A 25,163-nucleotide genomic window follows, 5' to 3' on the forward strand; every position below is an offset into this window, starting at 1 on the left:
TAGATCCAAGCATTTTCCCTCCGACAGAAGTTAAGCTAACCAGCCTTTTGTCTACCCCCTTTTTTAAACGTTTGTGATTTTGTGAAACCTGTTTTTGTTGTCTGAGCTAACTGGAATTAGAGTCAGAGCAGGAGTAATCCAGGAGAATGATTTGGAGGTAAAGCAAAATCCAGCAGATGCTGGAGTTCTGAAAAGAACCGACCTGCTGAGTTTATCCAGCATTTTCTCTATTTATTATGATGATTTTGGGACCTGGGTTTGAATCCCACCACGTTTCAATAAAAATATTGATGAGCATGAATTAATTGTTGTAAAAACACATCTGGTTCTGTAATGCCCTTTAAGGAAGGAAATCTGCCGCCCTGATCCAGTCTAACCGACATGTGACTGGATTCACAAACAATTCAAGGGCTGACTGGGTAAACAGGGAATGTCACCATCAGAAAAACAGAGCCCCCTGGAGGGCAGAAGGGTTAGGACAGGTTATGGAGAAGGTTAAAACAGTCATCATTGAGAACAACACAGACTTTAACGGAACAACTGGTCCCAAACACAATCTCTTGCAGTTAGTGTGGCAGGGTGTGGTGAATCAGGTTTAAAAAGAGTCAAATTATATATGTTTTCTAGTTTGGACAACCACATTTAAATCTGGGACTCGGATGAGGATATGAATTGGTGTTTGGTGGTAAGATCTAAATCTGTGTATTACGCCAGGAAGCCTTAAACCCAGAGTGAGAATATTTCAAACCAGGATTCAAAATGAACGGCTGTGGAGGGTGAATTCACTCTCAAAAGAAAACAAAGAAAATTACAGCACAGGAACATCCCTTTGGCCCTCCAAGCCTGCACCAACCACGCTGCCCGACTGAACTGAAACCCCCTACCCTTCTGGGGACCATATCCCTCCATTCACATCCTATTCATGTATTTGTCAAGACGCCCCTTAAAAGTCACTATTGTATCTGCTTCCACTACCTCCCCCGGCAGCGAGTTCCAGGCACCCACCACCCTCTGGGTAAAAGATCTGCCTCGTACATCTCCTTTAAACTTTGCCCCTCGCACCTTAAACCTATGCCCCCGAGTAATTGATTCTTCCACCCTGGGAATAAGCTTCTATCCATCTGCCCAAGCCCCTCACAATCTTGTAGACTTCTGTCAGATCGCCCTCAACCTGCGTCGTTCCAGTGAGAACAAACCAAGTTTCTCCAACCTCTCCTCATAGCTAATGCCCTCCATACCAGGCAACATCCTGGTAGATCTTTTCTGTACCCTCTCCACCCTCTCCAAAGCCTCCACATCTTTCTGGTAGTGTGGCGACCAGAATTGAACACTACATTCCAAGTGCGGCCTAACTGAGGTTCTATAAAGCTGCAACATGACTTGCCAAAAGGCCCGCAGAAATTAAGTCTTGTGAGGAACTACTGGAAGAAATAAATCATCCTGTACATGGGAGAGACAGAAACTGTGAGGACCATCTCCTCCAACCACAGATTTTCTGTCTCTCCCAATGTTGCTGCATCTGCAGAGACAGAGTCTCAAATTGGAGGAACAGCTTTGCCACCTATTTTGAGAAAAGAAGTTCACTGACTCAGCAGCCTATCGATGATGTGTGGAGGAGTTGTGTCTTCCTGCTACGGAACTAGTTTCATAGCAGTGTGAGCCTCACAAGGAATGAGCCAACCATCGGCAGACCTTTCCCCATTCTGCCGAACAAGTCTCGATTATTTTTATATATCTCAGAAGGTGGGGGGTACAACTCAGGAATTTGAGTAACCAGATATTGTGAACGTACTTACAATCACTTGGGTCGTCACATTAGAAATTGAGATCCATTCATCCAGGTTCATATTCTAAACTGCTTTTATTTGCAGTTTAACGCTCACAGAAAACATACAGAATCCCCGGTCAGAGCTGATCTCAGCTGGTGTAGTGAGGTTATTGATGGGTTATCAATGTAAATCCACACACAATGAAGATCAGAATCGGGAGAGATTTTTCCTGCTCCACCGTCTGAACCAGTAAACATCTGATTCAGTTACCTTGTGTCAAATAGTTAGAATTCTCATTTTGGAAAGAGAGTATGGGAGTATTTTTAAAATAAGTTAACAAAAAATATTCATAGATTCCAATTTAAAAGATTTAATATATACACAGTCTTCAGTATTTGTGTTACCTTATTCAAAGAAGTAAACTAACAGAAACACAAAAGGTAATGTTACTACGTGACCACATCACTAATAAAGGAGTTACTGAGAATGGAAAATGATCCCCTGGAAACCAAAAAATAGCCCTTAAAAATCAATGAGTAGCTTTCCAGAAAATCTCAATACAAGCATTGAAAATAAATACTTTGTGCCCTGCAGATGGATCTTTCAGAGAATGAATTGTAGATTTTGCCCCAAAGATCAAATTAGAATTGAAGCAAAAGTTCTTAACTTTATTCTAAACAGGTTCCTGTGAGAGTTCTTCAGTTAAGAGGGAAGATCACAGGTGTTGCTTTTAAAAAGTGACATTGCAGCCCCGAAAATCAGTGACATTTCCAGAATATTAAATTTCAGCGAGTTATAGGGTTTGTTAACATCAACAGAAATAAAATATTGTCAGACTGTCAATACTGAACAGCAGCAAAAACAGCAGAATCCAACCCCTGCAGTCACTTGTGAACTTGTTGATGTCTCAGGAGCCATTGTGACTGAGTGAATCCCTTCCCACACACAGAGCAGTTGAATGGCCTCTCAGTGTGAGTGCGTTGGTGAGCCAGCAGGTTGAAAGACTTTGCGAATCCTTTCCCACACACAGAGCAGGTGAATGGCCTCTCCCCTGTGTGAACTCGCTGGTGAGCAGAGAGGTTGGATGACCGATTGAATCCCTTCCCACACACGGAGCATGTGAATGGTCTTTCTGCAGTGTGAGTGCGTCGGTGAGCAGTGAGGTTGGATGACTGCCTGAAATTCTTTCCACAGTCAGTGCAGCTGAATGGCTCCTCTTCAGTGTGAATTTTCTGGTGTCTCAGCAGGGTGGGTAAAGCTGTGAATCCCTTTCCACACACAAAGCAAGTAAACGGTCTCTCCCCAGTGTGAATTCGCTGGTGTGCAATGAGGGAGGATGCCTGTCTGAAACTCCGTCCACAGTCAGTGCAGCTGAATGGCTTCTCCTCAATGTGAACTCGCTGGTGTGACAGTAAGTGGGATGACCCAGTGAATCCCTTCCCACAGTCGGAGCAGGTGAACGGCCTCTCCCCAGTATGAACTCGCTGGTGTGACAGTAGGTGGAATGACTGAGTGAATCCCTTCCCACACACGGAGCAGATGAATGGTCTCTCCCCGGTGTGACTGCGTTGGTGCACAGTGAGTGCTGAAGAATGCCTGAACCTCTTCCCACAGGAGGTGCAGGTGAATGGCTTTTCCTCAGTGTGAATTCTCTGGTGAGACCAAAGGCCAGATGACTGAATGAATCCCTCCCCACAGACAGAACAAGTGAACGGTCTCTCACCAGTGTGACTGCGCCGATGATTTTCCAGCAGGAAAGGGTAACTGAATCCTTTCCCACAGTCCCCACATTTCCACGGTTTCTCCATGGTGCGGGTGTCCTTATGTTTCTCCAGGTTAAACGATCAGTTGAAGCCTCATCCACACACAGAACACGTGTACAGTTTTTCCTCGCTGTGAATGGTGTGATGTTTTTTAAGGCTGCGTAACTGGATAAAGCTCTTCCACAGTCAACTCACTGAAACACTCTCACTCGGGTGTGCGTGTAACTTGGTGCTTTTTCAGTCACACTGATGTTTGAAATCTTCTCCTCCAGACAGAAGACAAGCATTTCTCCTTCCACATTCAAAGTCTGAGGATATTTAAGTCCAAGTGAATCGAGACTCTGTCTGATTTTGATGTGATGTTTCTTCACCTCACCTGTAAAAGGAGTTTACAAAATTAATCACTGTCAGTCCAGGATAAAAATTTTGAACAGACAATTCTAATTCTCTGGAACATTTCTTCCTCTCTTGTTCCCCAAATCAATAAATTCCTGTCCCACAAATTCTCCCTCCTCCCTTGGCTTAAATCCAAACCCATCTCACCATTTCTTTTCTCCACTCCCAGTTTTCTCCCTCCCTCTCCTCTGTCTGGGTTCAGTTCTCCAGCTCCTGTCTGCAGACTGACAATAAAACCAATGGGTCTGATTGGGGGTGTTGGGGCCTCCAGCGGGTGTTTGTGAATCCTCCCCGCCCACCTCCCAGGGTTTCCTTCCTTCCCAGAGATCAGAGTCCTCATTGATTTGAGGCCAAAGTGAAACCTCGTATTTATTGTCTCCCTCCCCCATCCTCTGATGTGAACCATCCTCCAGTGGCTGAGCCAGGATGGGGCCGTTAACCTGGGCCTGTTCCCGGGAGGGAGGGAGGGAGAAGCCCCGCAGCTGCAAACCAGGGAGCTGACAATGATTCTGAAGGGTTTGCGGATCCACAAAGTGTTTCCAAATCCTCCCAGCCACCGCCTAACGCTGACTCCGCTTCTCCGGGACAAACAAGCGCCAAGGACAGCAATGACACTGCGCATGCTCCACATCACAATGCCCGGGGGCTGATTGACGGCAGCTCCGGACCAATAGGAAGAGGGGGCGGGGCTGGAGGACCGAACGGGAGCGGCTGGTCCTCCAACCAATCGGAGTGAAGGAAGGGCGGGGCTGGAGCAAATATTTCAGCACCGGGTGAAGCGCTGGAGCCGGCGGTTGGAGATTGGGGAGGATCCGCAAACCGTTCAGAATCATTGTCAGCTCCCTGGTTTGCAGCTGCGGGGCTTCTCCCTCCCTCCCTCCCGGGAACAGGCCCAGGTTAACGGCACCATCCTGGTTGGAGCTGGAGCATGCGCAGTGCCTGCGGCAGACGGTAAGGAGCTCGAGCGAGCGGGTTTTAAATGGAGATTTTTACAAAGACCGAGTGCAGATCCAGAGCCTGAAATAAAACCGGAAACATAAATGGAGTTTGCGGGTGGATGGTGAGGCTTTATAAACACCCGGTGTCGGCCACAGTCCCTCAATTTGCGAAGCAAATTCCTCAGACCTTCTGATGGTTTCAGGCCGGAGTTCAAATCCGCCATCTTTATAAAGGTCCGTGTACTGCAAAGCGCATGCGCATCCGCCATCTTTATTGAGGTAAATTGGAACAACGCATGCGCAGCCACCGTATTTGTTGAGGGTGAAACCAAATGAATAACCCACAGGGAACAAAAAAAATCAGAGTTTGATTTCATAACAAAATCGATGTGTTGTTGTAAAACCGGAAGTTAGGGTTACAGCCAACAACAACTTCTATTTATATAACACCATTAATATCAGCGTGGTTAGCACTGCTGCCTCACAGCTCCAGGGACCCAGGTTCGATCCCAGCCTTGGGTCACTGTCTGTGCGGAGTTTGCATGTTATCCCTGTGACTGTGTGGGTTTCCTCTGGGTGCTCCGGTTTCCTCCCACCGCCCAAAGATGTGACGTTTAGGGGAATTGGCCATGCTATATTGCCCCTTCGTGTCCAAAGATGTGCGGGTAAGGGGGATTAGTGGGGTACAGATCAGGGGTAAAATATTCAGAGTCAGTGTAGACTTGATGGGCTAAATGGTTTCCTTCTGCACTGTAGGAATTCTTTGAGAAGTCATCCTTGTGCACTGAAGGTCTAGTCACTAATGGTGGAGTGATTAAAATAGGGAATGTGCAGGAAACCAGAATCAGCACAGTGTTAGAGGTGATTCCAGAGATAGGGACAGGCCTTGGAGTGATTTGTACAAATTAGTTGTAAGGATGCATGAAAAATACGCATTTCATTTGGATCTCATAGAATTCTACAAAGCAGAGGGAGGCCATTTGGCCCATTGAGTCTGCACTGACCACAATCCCACCCAGGCCCTATCCCCATTACCACATGCATTTATCCTAGCTAGCCCCCTTGACACTCTGGGGTAATTTAGCATAGCCAATCTATCTAACCCGCACATGTTTGGACTGTGGGAGGAAACCAGAGCACCTGCAGGAAACCCATGCAGACATGGGAGAACATGCAAACTCCACACAGACAGTGACCCAAGCTGGGAATCAAATCGGGTCACTGGGGCTGTGAGGCACAGGGCTAACCACTGCGCCACCATGCCGCCCTCTGCTCAGGGAAGAGGGAGAGTGTATGGGACAGATTTACTGTTTTGGGGAACAAGAGCAGAAAAGTTGTTCCTTAGAAATTAGACTTGTCTGATCAGAATTTCTATCCTGGACTGACAGTAGTTTTGTAAACTTCTTCTTTTGCAGGATATTTGATGGGGAAGATTTACAGTCAGAAAAATTGAATCAAGATTTAACAGTCGCTCAATTCACCAGCACCTGAACACGATCAGCCTTTGAATGTGGAGTGCGGGAAAAGATTTCAAACATCAGTGTGACTGGAAAAGCACTGAGACAGACACACACCCGAGTGAGAGTTTTCCAGTGAACTGACTGTGGAAAGAGCTTTAACCAGTTACACAGCCTGAGAAAACATCACACCATTCACAGCAATGTGAATCTGTGCATGTGTTCTTTGTGTGGACGAGGCTTCAACTAATCACCCAACATGGAGAGACATGATGATACTGACACCACAGAGAAACCGTGGATATGTGGGGACTGTGGGAAAGCATTCACTTGCCCATCCAAACTGGAAACTCATCGACGCACCCACACAGGGGAGAGACCCTTCACGTGTCCCGTGTGTTGGAAGGAATTTACTCAATCATCCTGCCTAACATTACACCAGCGAGTTCACACTGGAGAGAGACCATACACTTGCTCTGTGTGTGGGAAGGGATTCGTCCAGATGTATAACCTACAATTACACAGGAGAGTTCACACTGGGGAGAGGCCGTTCACCTGCTCCGTGTGTGGGAAGCGATTCATTAATTCATCCAACCTTGTGACACACCAGCGAGTTCACACTGAGGAGAGGCCGTTCAGCTGCACTGACTGTGGAAAGAGCTTCAGACATTCATCCAGCCTCAAAGCACATCAGCGACTTCACACTGGGGAGAGACCATTCACCTGCTCAGAGTGTGGGAAGGGATTCACTACCTCCTCCCACCTGGTGACACACCAGCGACTTCACGAGTGAGTGCAGGGAGTGGATTCTGCTGTAGCTGCTGCTGTTAATCACATCCAGGAGTGAGCCACATTCATTGACATTTGAGGTTTGTTTCTGCTGATGTTAATAATCCCTGTAGGTGGGCTGCAGGTTAATATTCTCGATCTAGAGCTGTGTGTGTTTTTGGGGTTGCAGTTTCCTGTTAAGAACCACTGTCTGTGATCTTTCTGCATCATTCAGGAACTCTCATCACAGATTCTTTACAGTACAGAAAGAGGCCATTCAGCCCATCAAATCTGCACTGGCGCACTGAAAGAGCCGAATCCCATTCCTCTGCCATTCCCCTGTAACCTTGCACACTCTTTCTTTTCAGATAACAATCCAATTCTCTTTTGAGTACCTTGATCAAACCTGCCTCCACTGCCTTCACAGGAAGTTTATTCCAGACTCCAACCACCCACTAGGTGAAAATAATTTTCCTCACATCACTTTGACTCTGTTTTCCCCATTAAGGTAGGTCTGTGCCCTCTAGTTCTTGATGTTCTCTTGGTGGGAACATTTTCTCACTATTTCACCTGCCCAACTCCTCAGGATCTTGAGTACCTGTATCAATCTCCTCTCGACCATCTTCAATCAGACAATTAACATTTATTTCTTCAGATGTTAACCTCTAACTGACCTGGAATTTAATATTCTGACATCTGTTAAATAAATCAGCTTTGTTTCAAACACACGGTGTGTTAAATCCTTGATTTCTCGAGGATAAGAGATTAATTGATGTCCTGTTACTGACTTCTGTTCTTTGGTTCTTTTCTCCTTTTAACTCCAGATTATTTCAGTCTCAGACCTCGAGTTACACTGATTTTTTAAAATTTGATTTATTATTGTCACATGTATTAGCATAAAGTGAAAAGTATTGTTTCTCATCATGGACAAGTCCCAGCTCCCTATACCTTTCAGAGTGTCTCTCCCAGCCTTGAGATCCAGGGAAGTTTTCAGTATTTAAAAACAGAAAATACTGGAAATTATAATCCATACTTTTCCAAGTGTCAGTTGATTGTGTCCCAGATTATTGGCTTTTCCCCACCGCTGATGTTAAGCTGATTGATCTGTAATTGCTGTGTTTTTGAACAGGGATGTAACATTTACATTCTCTGTCCTTTGTCACTACGACTCTATAAGGATTGGAAGGTTGTGGCCAGAGCGCCACAAGCTCCATGTGAAGGACAGTGTGTGTCAGAGTGCAGCAGTCCCTCAGTGTCAGACTGCAGTGTCAGCCTAGATAATGTGCTCAGCTTGATGAGTATTTCCTGTTGTTATTGATGTGGATCATTCAGAAACAATGGACTCTGATGATGTCATCCAGTCCTGCTGCGATGATGTCATAGAGACTATTACATCACAGCAGAGCCTCAGTGGTGAAAACAGTTTTGTTCCAGATGAGAGGTGATGGCCCAATGGTATTATCCCTGGACTTAATCCATAAACTCAGCTAATGTTCTGGGGACCGGGTTCAAATCCCACCACAGCAAGTGGTGTAATTTGAACAAAGAACAAGAAAAAAGAAAATTATAGCACAGGAACAGGCTCTTTGGCCCTCCAAGCCTGCACTGATTATGCTGCCCGTCTGAACTAAAAAGGCCTCCGGGGACCATATCCCTCTATTCCCATTTTATTCATGCATTTGTCCAGGTGTCCCTTAAAGGTCACTATCATATCTGCTTCCACTACCTCCCCCGGCAGCGAGTTCCAGGCACCTGCCACTCTTTGTAAAAAAAAAACTTGCCTCGTACATTTAATTCAATAAAAATAATTGAATTCAATTAAAAAAATCAGAATTAAGAATCTACTGCTGACCATGAAACCATTGTCAATTGTCAGAAAAAAACCATTTGGTTCAGTAAAGCAAAAAGTAAAGTTTATTTATTAGTCACAAGTAGGCTCACGTTAACAGTGCAGTGAAGTTACTGTGAAATTCCCCAGGTTGCCACACTCCGGCATTTGTTCGAGTCAATGCACCGGACCAGCATGTCTTTCAGACTGTGGGAGGAAACCGGAGCACCCGGAGGAAACCCACGCAGACATGCAGAGAACATGCAAACTCAACACAGACAGTGACCCAAGCTGGGAATTGAACCCGGGTCCCTGGCGCTGTGAGGCAACAGTGTTAACCACTGTGCCACCCCATGAACAAAGAACAAGAACAAAGAACAGTACAGCACAGGAAACCGGCCCTTCGGCCCTCCAAGCCTGTGCCGCTCCTTGGTCCAACTAGACCAATCGTTTGTATCCCTCCATTCCCAGGCTGCTCATGTGACTATCCAAGTAAGTCTTAAACGATGTCAGCGTGCCTGCCTCCACCACCCTACTTGGCAGCGCATTCCAGGCCCCCACCACCCTCTGTGTAAAAAACGTCCTCTGATGTCTGAGTTATACTTCGCCTCTCTCAGCTTGAGCCCGTGACCCCTCGTGATCGTCACCTCCGACCTGGGAAAAAGCTTCTGATCTGGGAAAAAGCTTCCCACTGTTCACCCTATCTATACCCTTCATAATCTTGTATACCTCTATTAGATCTCCCCTCATTCTCCGTCTTTCCAAGGAGAACAACCCCAGTCTACCCAATCTCTCCTCATAGCTAAGACCCTCCATACCAGGCAACATCCTGGTAAACCTTCTCTGCACTCTCTCCAATGCCTCCACGTCCTTCTGGTAGTGCGGCGACCAGAACTGGATGCAGTACTCCAAATGTGGCCTAACCAGCGTTCTATACAGCTGCATCATCAGACTCCAGCTTTTATACTCTATACCCCGTCCTATAAAGGCAAGCATACCATATGCCTTCTTCACCACCTTCTCCACCTGTGTTGCCACCTTCAAGGATTTGTGGACTTGCACACCTAGGTCCCTCTGTGTTTCTATACTCCTGATGACTCTGCCATTTATTGTATAACTCCTCCCTACATTATTTCTTCCAAAATGCATCACTTCGCATTTATCCGGATTAAACTCCATCTGCCACCTCTCCGCCCAATTTTCCAGCCTATCTATATCCTGCTGTATTGCCCGACAATGCTCTTCGCTATCCGCAATTCCAGCCATCTTCGTGTCATCCGCAAACTTGCTGATTACACCAGTTACACCTTCTTCCAAATCATTTATATATATCACAAATAGCAGAGGTTCCAGTACAGAGCCCTGCGGAACACCACTGGTCACAGACCTCCAGCCGGAAAAAGACTCTTCGACCACTACCCTCTGTCTCCTATGGCCAAGCCAGTTCTCCACCCATCTAGCCACTTCTCCTTGTATCCCATGAGCCTTAACCTTCTTAACCAACCTGCCATGTGGGACTTTGTCAAATGCCTTACTGAAATCCATATAGACAACATCCACGGCCCTTCCTTCATCAACTGTTTTTGTCACTTCCTCAAAAAACTCCACCAAATTTGTAAGGCACGACCTGAATGTCCGTTTGGGGAAGGAAATCTGCTGTCCTTACCTGTCTGGCCTACATGTGACTCCAGAGCCATAGCAATGTGGTTGACTGTCAACTGCCCTCTGAAATGGCCCAGTGAGCCACTCAGTTCGATGGTAACTAGGGATGGGCAATAAATGCTGGCCATGCAGTGACGCCCATGTCCCACAAATGCATAAAAAATCCTCACAGTTTAAATTCACACAGCCATTCTGTCTCCTTTTGTAATTACCACTCACTTCACCAGTTTAAATAAATGGACGTCAATGAACATAATTCATTCCTGGATGTGATTTACAGTAAAATCCAGTCACTGATTATTTGTGAACTCGCTGGTGACTCATCAGGGTGGATGAGCGAGTGAATCTCTTCCCACACACGAAGCAGGTGAATGGTCTCTCCCCAGTGTGAATTCGCTGGTGTCTCTGCAGGGTGGCTGATTGAATGAATCCTTTCTCACACTGCAAACAGATGAACGGCTTCTCCCCAGTGTGAACCCGCTGGTGTGCAGTCAGTTGACATAATTGTCTAAACCCAGTCCCGCAGTGAGAGCACCTGAACGGTCTCTCGTCAGTGTGAACAAGCTGATGGCGCATCAGGTCCACAGAACCTTTATAGCATTTCTCACAGTCAGCACATTTAAAAGGTCTCTCGTCAGTGTGAACTTGCTGGTGTTTCAGCAGAGTGGACGAATCGCTGAATCCCTTCCCACATTTGGAGCAGGTGAATGTTCTCTCCCCTGTGTGAACTCGATGGTGTTGTCGAAGCCCTGATGATCGAGTGAATCTCTTCCCACATTTGAAACAGATGAACGGCTTCTCCCCAGTGTGAATTCGCTGATGTGCAGTGAGTTCAGATGATTGTCTGAACCCAGTCTCACAGTGAGAGCATCTGAAGGGTCTCTCGTCAGTGTGAACAAGCTGATGTCGCATTAGATTCTGAGAACTTTTATAGCACTTCCCACAGTCCAGGCATTTAAATGGTCTCTCATCAGTGTGAACTTGCTGATGTTTCAGCAGAGTGGATGAATCAGTAAATCCCTTCCCACACTTGGAGCAGGTGAATGGCCTCTCCCCAGTGTGAACTCGGTGGTGTTGTTGCAGCCCAGATGATCGAGTGAATCCCTTCCCACACTCGGGACAGGTGAATGGCTTCTGCCCATTATGAACACGCTGGTGCCTCAACAGGTTGGATGACCAAGTGAATCCCTTCCCACACTCAGGGCAGGTGAATGGCCTCTCCCCAGTGTGACAGGGCTGATGAGTTTCCAGCTCAGACGGGGATCTGAATCCCTGCTCACAGTCCCCAGATTTCCACGGTTTATCTACACTGTGAACATTGCTGTTTTCTTGCATGTTAAAAACCCGATGATATTCAGATCCTGATGTGATGTTTGGTTTCAGTTTCCCTGACTGCAAATCTTTCCCTTCTAATGCCCTGTGAAATTGATTTAAAACAGAAAAAAGGGAGTGAGAGAGAACTCACAAAAACAGAAATGCAGGTTGTGAAATTGAGCTAGTTTTAGCGCCAATTTCCCACCCCCTTCCCGAATCCTTTGATTCCCTGAAAGATCTCTCCAGCTCTGGGCTAGAATTTTCCTCCATTTTAATCCTGGGAAAACTGCAGTTATTGTCACCGCTCTCTGCTACAAATTCCACCCATTGACTCCATCCCTCTCCTCGGAAACTGTCTGAGACTGAGCCAGACTGTTCACATAGCAAAATATTTCACCCAACCTGAGAATCTGACCACAAATCCACATCATTACCAAGACCAGTTCCACCTCAGTAACATCACCCAACTCCAGTCTCCTCTCAGTTCATCTGCTGCTGAAACCGTCACCCGTTCCTTTGTTTTGAGTTGATTTGATTTATTATTGTCACATGCATTAGTATACAGTGAAAAGTATTGTTTCCTGCATACTATACAGACAAAGCATACCATTTATAGAGAAGGAAATGAGACTGTAGTGCTACAGTCATAGCTAGGGTGTAGAGAAAGATCAACTTAATGCAACGTAGGTCCATTCAAAAGTCTGATGGCAGCAGGGAAGAAGCTGTCCTCGAGTCGGTTGGTACGTGACCTCAGACTTTTGTATCTTTTTCCTGACGTAAGAAGGTGGAAGAGAGAATGTCCGGGGTGCGTGGAGTCCTTAATTATACTGGCTGCTTTAGCAAGGCTGCGGGAAGTGTAGACAGAGTCAATGGATGGGAGGCTGGTTTGAGTGATGGATTGGGCTACATTCACGACATTCTGTAGTTCCTTGCGGTCTTTGGGCAGAGCAGGAGCCATACCAAGCTGATGCTAATGCTTTCTATGGTGCATCTGTAAAAGTTGGTGCGAGTCATAGCTAACATGCCAAATTTCATAGAGTCATAGAGGTTTACAGCATGGAAACAGGCCCTTCGGCCCAACTTGTCCATGCTGCGCTTTTTTAAAAAACCCCTAAGCTAGTCCCAATTGCTCACATTTGGCCCTTATCCCTCTATACCCATCTTACCCATGTAACTGTCTGCAACGTTTTTTAAAAGACAAAATTGTACCCACCTCTACTACTACCTCTGGCAGCTTGTTCCAGACACGTTGCCCCTCTGGATCCTTTTGTATCTCTCCCCTCTCACCTTAAACCCATGCCCTCTAGTTTTAGACTCCCCTACCTTTGGGAAAAGATATTGACTATCTAGCTGATCTATGCCCCTCATTATTTTATAGAGCTCTATAAGATCACCCCTCAGCTTTCTATGCTCCAGCGAAAAAAAGTCCCAGCCTCTCCTTATAACTCAATCCATCAAGTCCCGGTAGCATCCCAGTAAATCTCTTCTGCACTCTTCTAGTTTAATAATATCCTTTCTATAATAGGGTGACCAGAACTGAACACAGTATTCCAAGTGTGGCCTTACCAATGTCTTGTACAACTTCAACAACTCCTGTATTCAATGTTCTGACCAATGAAACCAAGAATGCTGAATGCCTTCTTCACCATTCTGTCCACCTGTGACTCCAGTTTCAAGGAGCTATGAACATGTACCCCTAGATCTCTTTGTCCTGTAACTCTCCCCAGTGGCCTACCATTAACTGAGTAAGTCCTGCCCTGGTTCAATCTACCAAAATGCAATACGTCGCATTTATCTAAATTAAACTCCATCTGCCATTCGTCAGCCCACTGACCCAATTGATCAAGATCCCGTTGCAATCCTGGATAACCTTCTTCACTGTCCACTATGCCACCAATCTTGGTGTCATCTGCAAACTTACTAACCATGCCTCCTATATTCTCATCCAAATCATTCATATAAATGACAAATAACAGTGGACCCAGCACCGATCCCTGAGGCACTCCGCTGGTCACAGGTCTCCAGTTTGAAAAACAACCCTCTACAACTACCCTCTGGCTTCTGTCATCAAGCCAATTTTGTATCCATTTAGCTACCTCACCCTGGATCCCGCGAGATTTTCCTTCGTCTTCTGAGAAAGTAGAGGTGTTGGTGGGCTTTCTTAACTATAGTGTTGGCTTGGGGGGACCAGGACAGGTTGTTAATGATCTGGGCACCTAAAAACATGAAGCTTTCGACCATTTCTACTTCATCCCCGTTGATGTAGACAGGACACGTTCTCCACTATGTTTCCTTATGTCGATGGCAATCTCCTTCATTTCTGTTTACAATGAGGGGGAGATTATTGTTACTGCACCAGTTCACCAGATTCTCTATCTCATTCCTGTATTCTGTCTTGTCATTGTTGGAGATCCGACCCACTACGGTGGTGTCACCAGCAAACTTGAAAATCGAGTTGGAGGGAAATTTAGCCGCACAGTCATAGGTGTATAAGGAGTATAGTCGGGGCTGAGAACACAGCCTTGTGGGGCATCGGTGTTGAGGATGATCGTGGAAGAGGTGTTGTTGTCTATCCTTACTGATTGTGGTCTGTGGGTTAGGAAGTTCAGCATCCAGTCACAGAGGAAGGTGCCGAGACCCAGGCCACGGAGTTTGGAGATGAGTTTCGTGGGAATAATGATGTTGAAGGCTGAACTGTAGTCAATAAATAGGAGTCTGACATTGCTATCTTTGTAATCTAGATGTTCCAGGGTTGAGTGCAAGGCCAGGGAATTGGCGTCTGCTGTGGACTTGTTGGGCGGTAGGCGAACTGTATCGGATCCAGGCAGTCCGAGAGGCTAACCTTTTGAAGCACTTCATAATGATGGATGTTAGACCCACCGGACGAGAGCCATTAAGGCACGCTGCTTGGCTTTTCTTTCGTACTGAGATGATGGTCATCTTCTTGAAGCAGATAGGACCTCAGATTGTTGTAAAGAGAGGTTGATGATGTCTGCGAATACCCCGGCCAGCTGATCCATGCAGGTTCTGAGTGCTTGTTACCATTAGACTTAATGATTCTAACACACCCCTGGCCGGTCTCCCTCACTCAACCTGTCTATTAACTTGAGGTCATCACAATCCTGCTGCCCACGTGTTTACTCATTCCAAATCTTGTTCACCCACCACCCCTGTGCTACAAAGGCTCCTGTTTATGAATCAACATTTTAAATTTCTCATCCTTGTTCTCAAGTCCCTCCATGGTTTCACCCCTCCCCATCTCTGTAATCTCCTCTCGCCTCACAACCCTCCAATATCTCTGCATTCCTTTCATTCCGGCTTCCTCAGCATTCACAGTTTTAATCACTCCATCATACGTGTCCGCACTCCCAGTTACCAAGGCCATAATCTTCGGAATTTCCCCCTAAACTGCTCCCCCTCTGTGTCATCCTTCCTTTAAGATACTCATTAAAACTACCTCTTTAACCAAGCCTTTACCCATCCACCCTCATGTCTGCTCACATGACTCTATGTCAAATGTTGCTTTATAACACACCTGAGAAACGCCTCAGAATGCTCCAGTACATGAAAGATGCTGTATAAATACACATTGTAATTATTGATTTGGAGATGTATCACTGTCCCTTCATCATCACTGGGTGAATAGCCTGTAACTCTTGACCTAAAGGGGAGCACCTTCACCACATGGACTGCAGCTGTTCAAGAAGATAAAACATAATCTTCTCCACAGGTAATTTCAGAGAAACCCTACAGTGCAGAAAGAGGCCATTCGGCCCATCGAGTCTGCACCAACCACAATCCCACCCAGGCCCTACCTCCATATCCCTACATATTTTACCCGCTAATCCCTCTAATCTACGCATCCCAGGACACTCGGGGGCAATTTTATTTTAGCATAGCCAATCAACCTAACCGGCACATCTTTGGACTGTGGAAGGAAACCAGAACACCCAGAGGAAACCCACACAGACACGAGGAGAATGTGCAAACTCCGCACAGACAGTGACCCAAGCCAGGAATCGAACCCAGGTCCCTGGAGCTGTGAAGCAGCAGTGCTAACCACTGTGCTACCGTGCCGCCCGTTTTGGGGATGGGAAATATTTTCTGTTGGTCTTGTTAGTGAAAAGACAGGGTAGTGGGATGAGCTGATTCCCTTGTAGAGAACCAGCAAATGCATGATGGGTTAGTCATTTTCTGTAGTGTAATAATTCAATGTTTCTGTGGCTTAATGAAAAAGAGACCAATTCTGGAGGCCAGGAACTAACTTCTGGAATCAATGCCCACTGCCTCCAATCGAGGTGGCGGCTGCACATGCGCCCTGTTGCCCATTGCCCCCTATAAAGATGGCCACCGTCCTGCTGTCCATTGCCCCCAATAAATATGGCGGTCACGCTGCCCATTGTTCTCGAAAGATGGAGGCTGCAAAATCGGTCAGGCAGGGCCTCGGGCGTCTTATTTGTGGTTTGAAGCTAATATCCGATGTTTATGAAAGCTCCGCTTCCGATACCGGGTGCTTATGAGTCCTCCCTTTTGACTCTCAGGCTCTATTTAACCTCACTCACCCGGTGTCTCCAATCAGTTTCTACTCTCCCTGCTGCTCCGACACCACCCCATCCGACCACTGCCTCCACCGCACTGCGCATGCTCCAGTCAGAGAGGCACTGAGTCTGCGCAATGATCTCCAGTATTGAAGATAGGGTATCGTCACCCTCTCGGTGCACGCTGGGTAATGGCACCGCCATTGCCACTTGATATTGTCAAATACAAATACATCTTTTGTGGTCCATGATCATAATGACTGGCCTGGCCGAGAATGGCTTACTCCTGTTCCTATTTTCTATGAAAATATATTTAAACAGGCTTATTTTAAATTAATTAACACCTTCCTTGAAATAGTGTGCACAATCATTTGTCAGTCTGGGAATTTAAACTTGCTCTTTCACTTTCAGTCAGGAACACGTCCCAGTTTCACACTAAACTTTGATTTGACAGCATGTTTCCAGCCTTCACCGTTGTTCAAAATTGTTGCAAACTCTCGGCAGCTGTGACGGTATTTGTAAAGACAGAGTCAATGTTTCCAGTCCAATATGACTCTTCAGTTCCAAAACATTAGCTCTGTTTCTGCAGAGATGCTACCAAACCTGCTTTGTTTTTATTTCCGATTTCCAGCATCTGTAATATTTTGATTTTCTTTCACAATTGTTCACCTGACTCGAAACATAGTTATAAAAGAGTCTTCTGTTCCATGTTTAGGAGCTCTGGACTATAGAAAAGAGCAGTTGGGACACATTTCTTACACACCTCAGGATTAACCCACTTTGCTGTCAGTGAAGAGAGATGAGAAAGTCCAAAGTGCTGTTTGTCCCTCTCAGTGTGACCCTATGGCAGGAACAGACTGCAGTTCTGTTCCTGCTGTGTGAACCTCCCCCAGATTGCCCCTTCTGAGCTCCAGCCGGCAATGTTAAACATTCAGCTGGGAAAGACGAACATCTGCAACTATGTATTCAAATATCACTGTTTTATTTCACATTTATTTAGAATATTAAACTCCAGTCCAGTTACAGGGATTATTAACATAATCAGAAACAAACTCCAAATATCAGAATGAACATAGTCCAGTCCTGAATGTGATTCACAGCAGCAGCAATAACAGCAGAATCCAGCCCCTGTAGTAACTTATGAACTTGCTGGTGTGTCAGAATGTGAGGTAACCGAATGAATCTCTTCTCACATGGAGCAGGTGAACAGCCTGTGAATGTGTTTGTGTATCAGCAGATACATTTTGCATTTAAATCTCTGCTCACAGTCAGAAGTTTGAAAAAGTTCCTTATCAGTGTGAACAAGTTGATGTGCAGTGAAGTGGGATGACTGAGTAAATCTCTTGCTAAACATGGAGCAAGTGAACAGCCTCTCCCAGAGTGAGTGCACTGGTGGACACTGAGTTCACATGTCCAGCTGAACCCAGTCCCATAGTGAGAGACTCTGGATGGTCTGCTGTCAGTGTGAACCTGCTGATAGCACATCAGATTCATAGAAATTTTAAAACATTTCCCACAATCCAGACATTTGAAACACATTCCATCAGTGTGAACTCACTGGTGTGTTAACAAAACGAATGAATCAGTGAATTGCTTCCCACACATGGAGCAGGTGAATGACCTCTCCCTGGTGTGAACTCTCTGCTGTTGCTGCAGGATGGACAATCGCTTGAACCTCTCCCTGCACTGAGAGCAGATGAGTGGAGTGGAACGGACTGAATACACTGGTGAACCATCAGTGAATGTGGGTTTTTAAAGCTCCTGTCACAGTCTCAGCATTTAAATCCTCTCTCTTCAGTATGAACCCACTGGTGTGTGTGGAGACTGGATGGAGAAAAGTGGGAGTTCGGGGCTCAGACAAGAGGGATGTTTAGAGACAGTTTGGCCCATTGGGCTAATGGAATGGAGCAAAGCAACAGAGACAGCTGATTGGATTATCTCAATCTTAGTGACAAAGTACTTCCATGAGCTCCTCACACTTGTTGTTGGAGGTGAGGATAGAGGAAACAGGGGAGAGCCCTTCAAAAGGAACTGACGTGTATTAGAGTTATTAAAAATATTCACGATGTGAATATTTTTCGAACTTGATCGAGTTTTTCGAGGAAGTGATGAAGATGATTGATGAGGGGAGGGCAGTGGATGGTGTCTACATGGACTTCAGTAAGGCCTTTGACAAGGTCCCTCATGGCAGACTGGTGCAGAAAGTGAAGTCGCATGGGATCAGAGGTGAGCTAGCGAGGTGAATACAAAACTGGCTCGGTCAAAGAAGACAGAGGGTAGCAGTGGAAGTGTTTCTGAATAGAGGGCTGTGACAAGTGGTGTTCCTCAGGGATCAGTGCTGGGACCTTTGCTGTTTGTAATATATATAAATGATTTGGAGGAAAATGTAACTGGATTGATTAGTAAGTTTGCGGACGACACAAAGGTTGGTGGATTTGCAGATAGCGATGAGGACCATCCGAGGATACAGCAGGATATAGATCAGTTGGAGACTTGGGCGGAGAAATGGCAGATGAAGTTTAATCCGGACAAATGTGAGGTAATGCATTTTGGAAGGTCTAATACAGATAGGAAATATACAGTAAATGGCAGAACCCTTAAGAGTATTGATGGGCAAAGGGATCTGGGTGTACAGGTACACAGGTCATTGAAAGTGGCAATGCAGGTGGAGAAGGTAGTCAAGAAGGCATACGGCATGCTTGCCTTCATCGGCCGGGGTATTGAGTTTAAAAATTGGCAAGTCATGTTGCAGCTTTATAGAACCTTAGTTAGGCCGCACTTGGAATATAGTGTTCAATTCTGGTCGCCACACTACCAGAAGGATGTGGAGGCTTTGGAGGGGGTACAGAAAAGATTTACCAGGATGTTGCCTGGTATGGAGGGCATTAGCTATGAGGAGAGGTTGGAGAAACTTGGTTTGTTCTCACTGGAATGACGGAGGTTGAGGGGCGACCTGATAGAAGTCTACAAGATTATGAGAGTCATGGACAGAGTGGATAGTCAGAAGCTTTTTCCTAAGGTGGAAGAGTCAATTACTAGGGGGCACAGGTTTAAGGTGTGCGGGGCAAGATTTAAAGGAGATGTACGAGGCAGATTTTTTACACAGAGAGTAGTGGGTGCCTGGAACTCGTTGCCGGGGGAGGTAGTGGAAGTGGATACGGTAGTGAGTTTTAAGGGGCGTCTTGACTTTACATGAATAGGATGGGAATAGAGGGATATGGTCCCTGGAAGGGTAGGAGGTTTTAGTTCAGTCAGGCAGCATGATCGGTGCAGGACCATGGAGGGCAGAAGGGCCTGTTCCTGTTCTGTAATTCTCTTTGTTCTGTAAACATTTCTCTGGATATTTAAATAAAAAGAGTTATCCAAGTGAATGTTGGTCCAAGAGAAAGTGACTCTGGGGAATTAATAATGGAAAGTGAGGAGATGGCAGATGAATTCAACAGGTACTTTGTATCAGTCTTCACTATAGTTTAGTACTCTACCCGATAGTATCGAGGATAGAAGTAATATCTCATCAGGGTGTGGAAGGGAGAGAGGAACTCAGGAAAACTACTGTCACTTATGAAGTGGTACTGAGCAAATAGTTGGAGCTGTCGGCTGACAAATCCCGGACCCTGATGGACTTCATTCTCGGCTCTGAAAAGAAGCAGCTCGTCAGGTAAAAGCAAAGTATTGCAGATACTGAAAATCTGAAATAAAAACAGAAAATGCTGGAAAGACTCAGCAGGTCTGGCAGTACCTGTGGAGGGAGAAACAGAGTTGACATTTCGAGGCCACATGGCTGTTCTTTAGCTGAAGAGGGGTAGAAACGACTGGGGTGAGATAGTTGATGCATTGTTTTAATTTTCCAAAATTCCCCGGTTTTGGTGGAAGTTCCATTAGATTAGAAAGTAGCAAATGCAGCTCCTTTATTCAAAGAAGGAGAGAGACAAAAAGCAGGAAACTACAGGACAGTTAACTTAACATGCCAGAGGAAAAATGTTAGAAGCTATTATTAAATACGTTACAGCATGGCAGTGAGATAAAATCAGGCCATGAAGAAGAGTCAACATGGTTTTGAGAAAGGGAAATCATATTCAACCTATTTTCTCAGTTCTTTGAATGAGTCACATGTGCTGTGGATAAACGGGAACCAAAGGTGCAGAAAGGCGAATGTACTGAGATTTCCAGAATGCATTTATAAGCTATCACATCAAAGGATATTGTGGAAAATAAAAGCTCCTAGTGGGGCGGGGGGAATGGTAACATATTGGCACGGAAAGGAGATTGGGTAGTTAACAGGAAACAGGATTGGCATAAATGGGTCTTTTTCTAGTTGGCTGGATGTGATGAGTGGTGGGCCACGGGTCAATGCTGGGACCTCAACCTTTTTACCATTTATATAAATGACTCAGATGAAGGAATTGAAGGTATGGTTGCTAAATTTGCCTGTTCAGGTACACTGAATTTGGGAGAATTTAGCATGGGCAATGCACCGAACCAGCACATCTTTTGGAATGTGGGAGGAAACCAGAGCACCCGGAGGAAACCTACGCAGACACGGGGAGAACGTGCTGACTCCACAAGACAGTGACCCAAACCGGGAATCGCACCCAGTCCCTGATGCTGTGAGGCAGCAGTGCGAGCCACAGTGCCACCATGCCACCCAGTTGGACTGAACAATGTTCATTCTGAGAGTCAGGTTTTGTTTCTGACAGTAATAACCATCCGAACTCAACTGGATAAATATGAAATTAATCAACTTTTTTCAAAATTATTCTTCTGGATTTTTTCTTTTGGAGAGCTATTACACTATTTCTGCTGTGAAATGAGAACTATTGTCATTCTCTATCCATTTCAGGAAGCCTCATCCAGGATTTTAGCTATTGTGTCTGCATCATTTTTACAAACAGGAAAGGGTTCAATCCACCAGGTAAACATAGCTGTAATTAGCAGGATATACCAGTCTCCTCTTAGTGTGGAGAGTGGGCCTGTATAATCAAGCTGCAGTGTTTCCCAGGGAACATCAATAATGTGGAACATGTTAATTGGGACAATGCATTTTGCAGAATCTGATTAGTTTGAACACATGAGGCACAGCTTCAGGTGCTGATGGACATTCTGATACATCCTCAGCCACTGATAGTATGATCATGTTGTATAATATTGAGGAGTCAAAAAACAAGAAATACGCCTTGCTTTGATCCATCAAATATACTAATTCCTTTCTAAGCCATCGAGTTGTGACTGAAGTCAAAGTTAAACCATATTTGTGAAAGAAAACTTCATTGTGTCAGATGAGTGAGTCCTTACTTGCTGTGAATGATGAGGGAAAGTTTTCTCTATGGTGCCAACCCTTTTTACCCACAGTCATCTTAGGTCAGTGTCCTGACAAGTTTTTAAATGACATTTAACTGGAGTCTGTCGTACCGGTCCCAATGATTGTGTTTTGGGTGGATCCCATGGAATCTCCTCTCGAGCAGCTTTCCTGGTGAGTCAGTCTGCCTGGTTATTACCGTCACTCTTCACTAACTCCTGCTGCTGATCTACCTTCACCTGGCAAATAGCAATTTATCCTGGACATCCAGTAACATTCCCAATCATTCAGAGTTTGGAGTGGTGAGCAGTGGTTTCCTTTCTGCTGTGGAGAAGCTGTGTTTCCTCCCCCAGAGGGGTAGGTTTTCTGAGGGAATTACAACCAACGTAGCTTTCAGAATATTTGGTGATTATATCGGTAACAGTTTGAAGGGCTGTGACCGCAATAACCTCAGAGTTCTGGGCTAACTGTTGCGATTGTGGTGGATATTTAGTAAGGGTACTACAATTGTTGTGGAGAATCAAACACACAGCTCCACTCTGATACAAACCTTGTTCATAAAACCAACACCTGATCGCATAAACCCCAGTGCAATGTAATAGTTATTTGTCTTTAACAGGTCCATTGGACATGACCCCTTTTGCCTGACTGAGACGTAGGATTCTTTCATACTGAAACATCCCAGCCAAGTAATAATTATGAAGATTCAGGACGTGAATGCTTTTTCTTTGTAATTCCATAATTCAACCATTGGCCCTTTAGGATAATGTCACTGCAGTATTTGGGGTCTGCAGAAATATACAATTAAACTCTGCCAGGCACTTTATCTGCTTAATGGGCACTTTATATCTTCTCAATGAATTAGGCAATCAATCTTTCCACAGGGCTGATTGTGTCTGAGAACTATCCGACTGGAAAACTTTTTCCATTCAGGCCTCAGAATACTACAGCAGATATACATTGTTCTGGCTGTGGAATTAATTGGATAGATCTTCCAGAGAGCCAGTACAGACATAATGAGCCAAATGGTTTCTATTTGTGCTGTATCATTCTGTAAAAGAGTGAATAATCAGCATCAGGGACAGAGAGAGGAACCAGTGACTGTGCGATTGAACCCAGTAAGAAGTCTGACAACACCAGGTTAAAGTCCAACAGGTTTATTTGGTAGCACAAGATTTCGGAGTGTTCCTTCTTCTTCAGGTGAGTGAAGAGTTCTGTTCACAAACAAGGCATACATCGAGACAGACTCAATTTACAAGATGATGGTTGGAATGCGAGTCTTTACAGGTAATCAAGTCTTTACAGGTATAGACAATGTGAGTGGAGAGAGGGTTAAGCACAGGTTAAAGAGATGTGTATTGTCTCCAGCCAGGACAGTTACTGAGATTTTGCAAGTCCAGGCAAGTCGTGGGGGTTACAGATAGTGTGACATGAACCCAAGATCCCGGTTTAGGCCGTCCTCGTGTGCGGAACTTGGCTATCAGTTTTTGCGCAGCGATTCTGCGTTATCGTGTATTGTGAAGGCTGCCTTGGAGAACGCTTACCCGAAGATCAGAGGCTGAGTGCCCGTGACTGCTGAAGTGTTTCCCGACAGGAAGAGAACACTCCTGCCTGGTGATTGTCGAGCGGTGTTCATTCATCCGTTGTCGTAACATCTGCATTGTCTCCCCAATGTACCATGCCTCGGGACATCCTTTCCTGCAGCTTATAAGAACATAAGAATATAAGAAATAGGAGCAGGAGTAGGCATCTAGCCCCTCGAGCCTGCCCCGCCATTCAATACGATCATGGCTGATCTGAAGTGGATCAGTTCCACTTACCCGCCTGGTCCCTATAACCCCTAATTCCCTTACCGATCAGGAATCCATCTCTCCGTGATTTAAACATATTCAACGAGATAGCCTCCACCACTTCAGTGGGCAGAGAATTCCAGAGATTCACCACCTCTGAGAGAAGAAGTTCCTCCTCAACTCTGTCCTAAACTGACCCCCCTTTATTTTGAGGCTGTGCCCTCTAGTTCCAGCTTCCTTTCTAAGTGGAAAGAATCTCTCCACTTCTACCCTATCCAGCCCCTTCATTATTTTATATGCCTCTGTACGATCACCCCTCAACCTTCTAAACTCCAACGAGTACAAACCCAATCTGCTCAATCTCTCCTCATAATTTACACCCCTCAACTCCGGTATCAACCTGGTGAACCTTCTCTGCACTCCCTCCAAGGCCAATCCTTTCGCAAGTAAGGGGACCAAAATTAGGAGCAGAAGGAGGCAAGTTCAGCCCTTCGAGCCTGCTCCGCCTTTCAATCAGATCATGGCTGATCTCTCCCTGGTCTCAAATCCACTTCCCCACCTGTTCCCCATATCCATCTTTCCCTTTCTTTTTATCAGAAATATGTCTATCTTCCTCTTGAAACAATTCAATGATTCAGACACCACCTCGCTATGTGGCAGCGAGTTCCACAAATTCACCATCCTCTGAGAAGCTCCTCATCTCAGTTTTAAATCTATAGCCTCGCAACCTATACCTGTGACCTCTTGTTCTAGATTGTCCCATAAGAGGAAACATTTGCTCTACATTTACTTTATCAATCGCTTTTAACATTTTATGTCCTTCGATTAGATCCCGCTCATCCTTCTAAACTCCAGCGAGTATAGTCCAAACTGCTTAATCTCTCCTCATTTGTCATCCCCTTCATCCCCAGAATAAATACTCAATTAACTGTTTGTCGATTCAATCAGGCTTAAGTGTTGAATGATTCTTCTGAGTTCATTCTCCCAAACAGTTCCTTTACCACAACCATTACCTCTCCCTTTGCCTTTTGTTCCAGGATGTTTTTGTCATTTATTCTCATCCGACCTCTAACCAATCCCTAACTTTCCATTTTGTTCCACCTGACCCTCCTCCATTTCTCACCAGAATCAAACCCATCACATTTCTCCCTCTCTTTAGTTCTGAGGTAGAGTTACATTGGACATGAAACGTTAACTCTGTTTCTCTCTCCACGGATGCTGCCAGACCTGCTGTGTTTTTCCAGTTCTTTCTGTATTTACTTTCGATCTACCTGTAGTGATGGGAAAAACATTATTTACCACCGAGGATAAAATAAATGTTTTTCAACAGCATTTGTGAATCCTTTCGGTGGAAATGTACTCTCTCAGGCTCAAAGAAATTTAGCCCACTGGAAGCAAAGTTGTGAGACCGGCCAGTCCAGCAGAAAGAAACCCTCCGACCCTCCCACTTCCCAAACTGTCAGAATGAACATGGTTCTGTCCTGAGTGTGATTAACAGCAGAATCCAACACCTGTAATCACTTGTGAACTCGCTGGTGTGTCCGCATGTTCGATAATTGAGTGAATCCCTTCCCACAATCAGAGCAGGTGAACGGCCTCTCCCCAGTGTGAACTCGCTGGTGTCTCCTCAGGTCAGATGAATCA

At 45.4% G+C, this 25,163-nt stretch overlaps 3 protein-coding genes across 3 annotated transcripts in view; 1 reads left to right on the plus strand and 2 right to left on the minus strand.

Annotated features, from left to right (window-relative positions):
* LOC144487022 (uncharacterized) overlaps window positions 1-3,941 on the minus strand; it is a 34,407-nt gene extending 30,466 nt beyond the window's left edge. The window contains exon 1 of the mRNA XM_078205066.1: window positions 2,693-3,941. Within this exon, the coding sequence (XP_078061192.1) occupies window positions 2,693-3,577 (885 nt within the window). The 5' untranslated portion in view covers window positions 3,578-3,941. The remainder of the gene's footprint in view (window positions 1-2,692) is intronic.
* Window positions 3,942-6,061: 2,120 nt separating this feature from the next.
* The window catches only part of LOC144487023 (uncharacterized), a 70,065-nt gene continuing 50,963 nt past the window's right edge, over window positions 6,062-25,163 (plus strand). Inside the window, 1 exon segment of the mRNA XM_078205067.1 lies at window positions 6,062-6,921. Within this exon segment, the coding sequence (XP_078061193.1) occupies window positions 6,583-6,921 (339 nt within the window). The 5' untranslated portion in view covers window positions 6,062-6,582.
* Window positions 10,879-22,399, minus strand: LOC144487020 (uncharacterized). The gene is made up of 5 exons (XM_078205063.1): window positions 22,280-22,399; window positions 19,916-20,122; window positions 18,055-18,119; window positions 11,039-11,998; window positions 10,879-10,927 (listed from the first exon to the last, which is right to left on the minus strand). Exons 1-5 carry the CDS (start codon window positions 22,397-22,399, stop codon window positions 10,879-10,881), a joined length of 1,401 nt encoding a protein of 466 aa, XP_078061189.1.

Source organism: Mustelus asterias, unplaced genomic scaffold (assembly GCF_964213995.1).
Source record: "Mustelus asterias unplaced genomic scaffold, sMusAst1.hap1.1 HAP1_SCAFFOLD_553, whole genome shotgun sequence".
NCBI classification, from domain to species: Eukaryota; Metazoa; Chordata; class Chondrichthyes; order Carcharhiniformes; family Triakidae; genus Mustelus; species Mustelus asterias.

Coding starts and splice junctions, on each gene's coding strand:
- LOC144487020 (XM_078205063.1), bottom strand. CDS start 22,399: ATGAAAGAATCCTACGTCTCAGTCAGGCAAAAGGGGTCATGTCCAATG. Junction 11,999..18,054: donor AGAGTTCACACCAGGGAGAG/GTCATTCACCTG, acceptor TCAATTTCACAG/GGCATTAGAAGGGAAAGATT. Junction 10,928..11,038: donor GTTCACACTGGGGAGAAGCC/GTTCATCTGTTT, acceptor GTGTGGGAAGAG/ATTCACTCGCTCATCCACCC.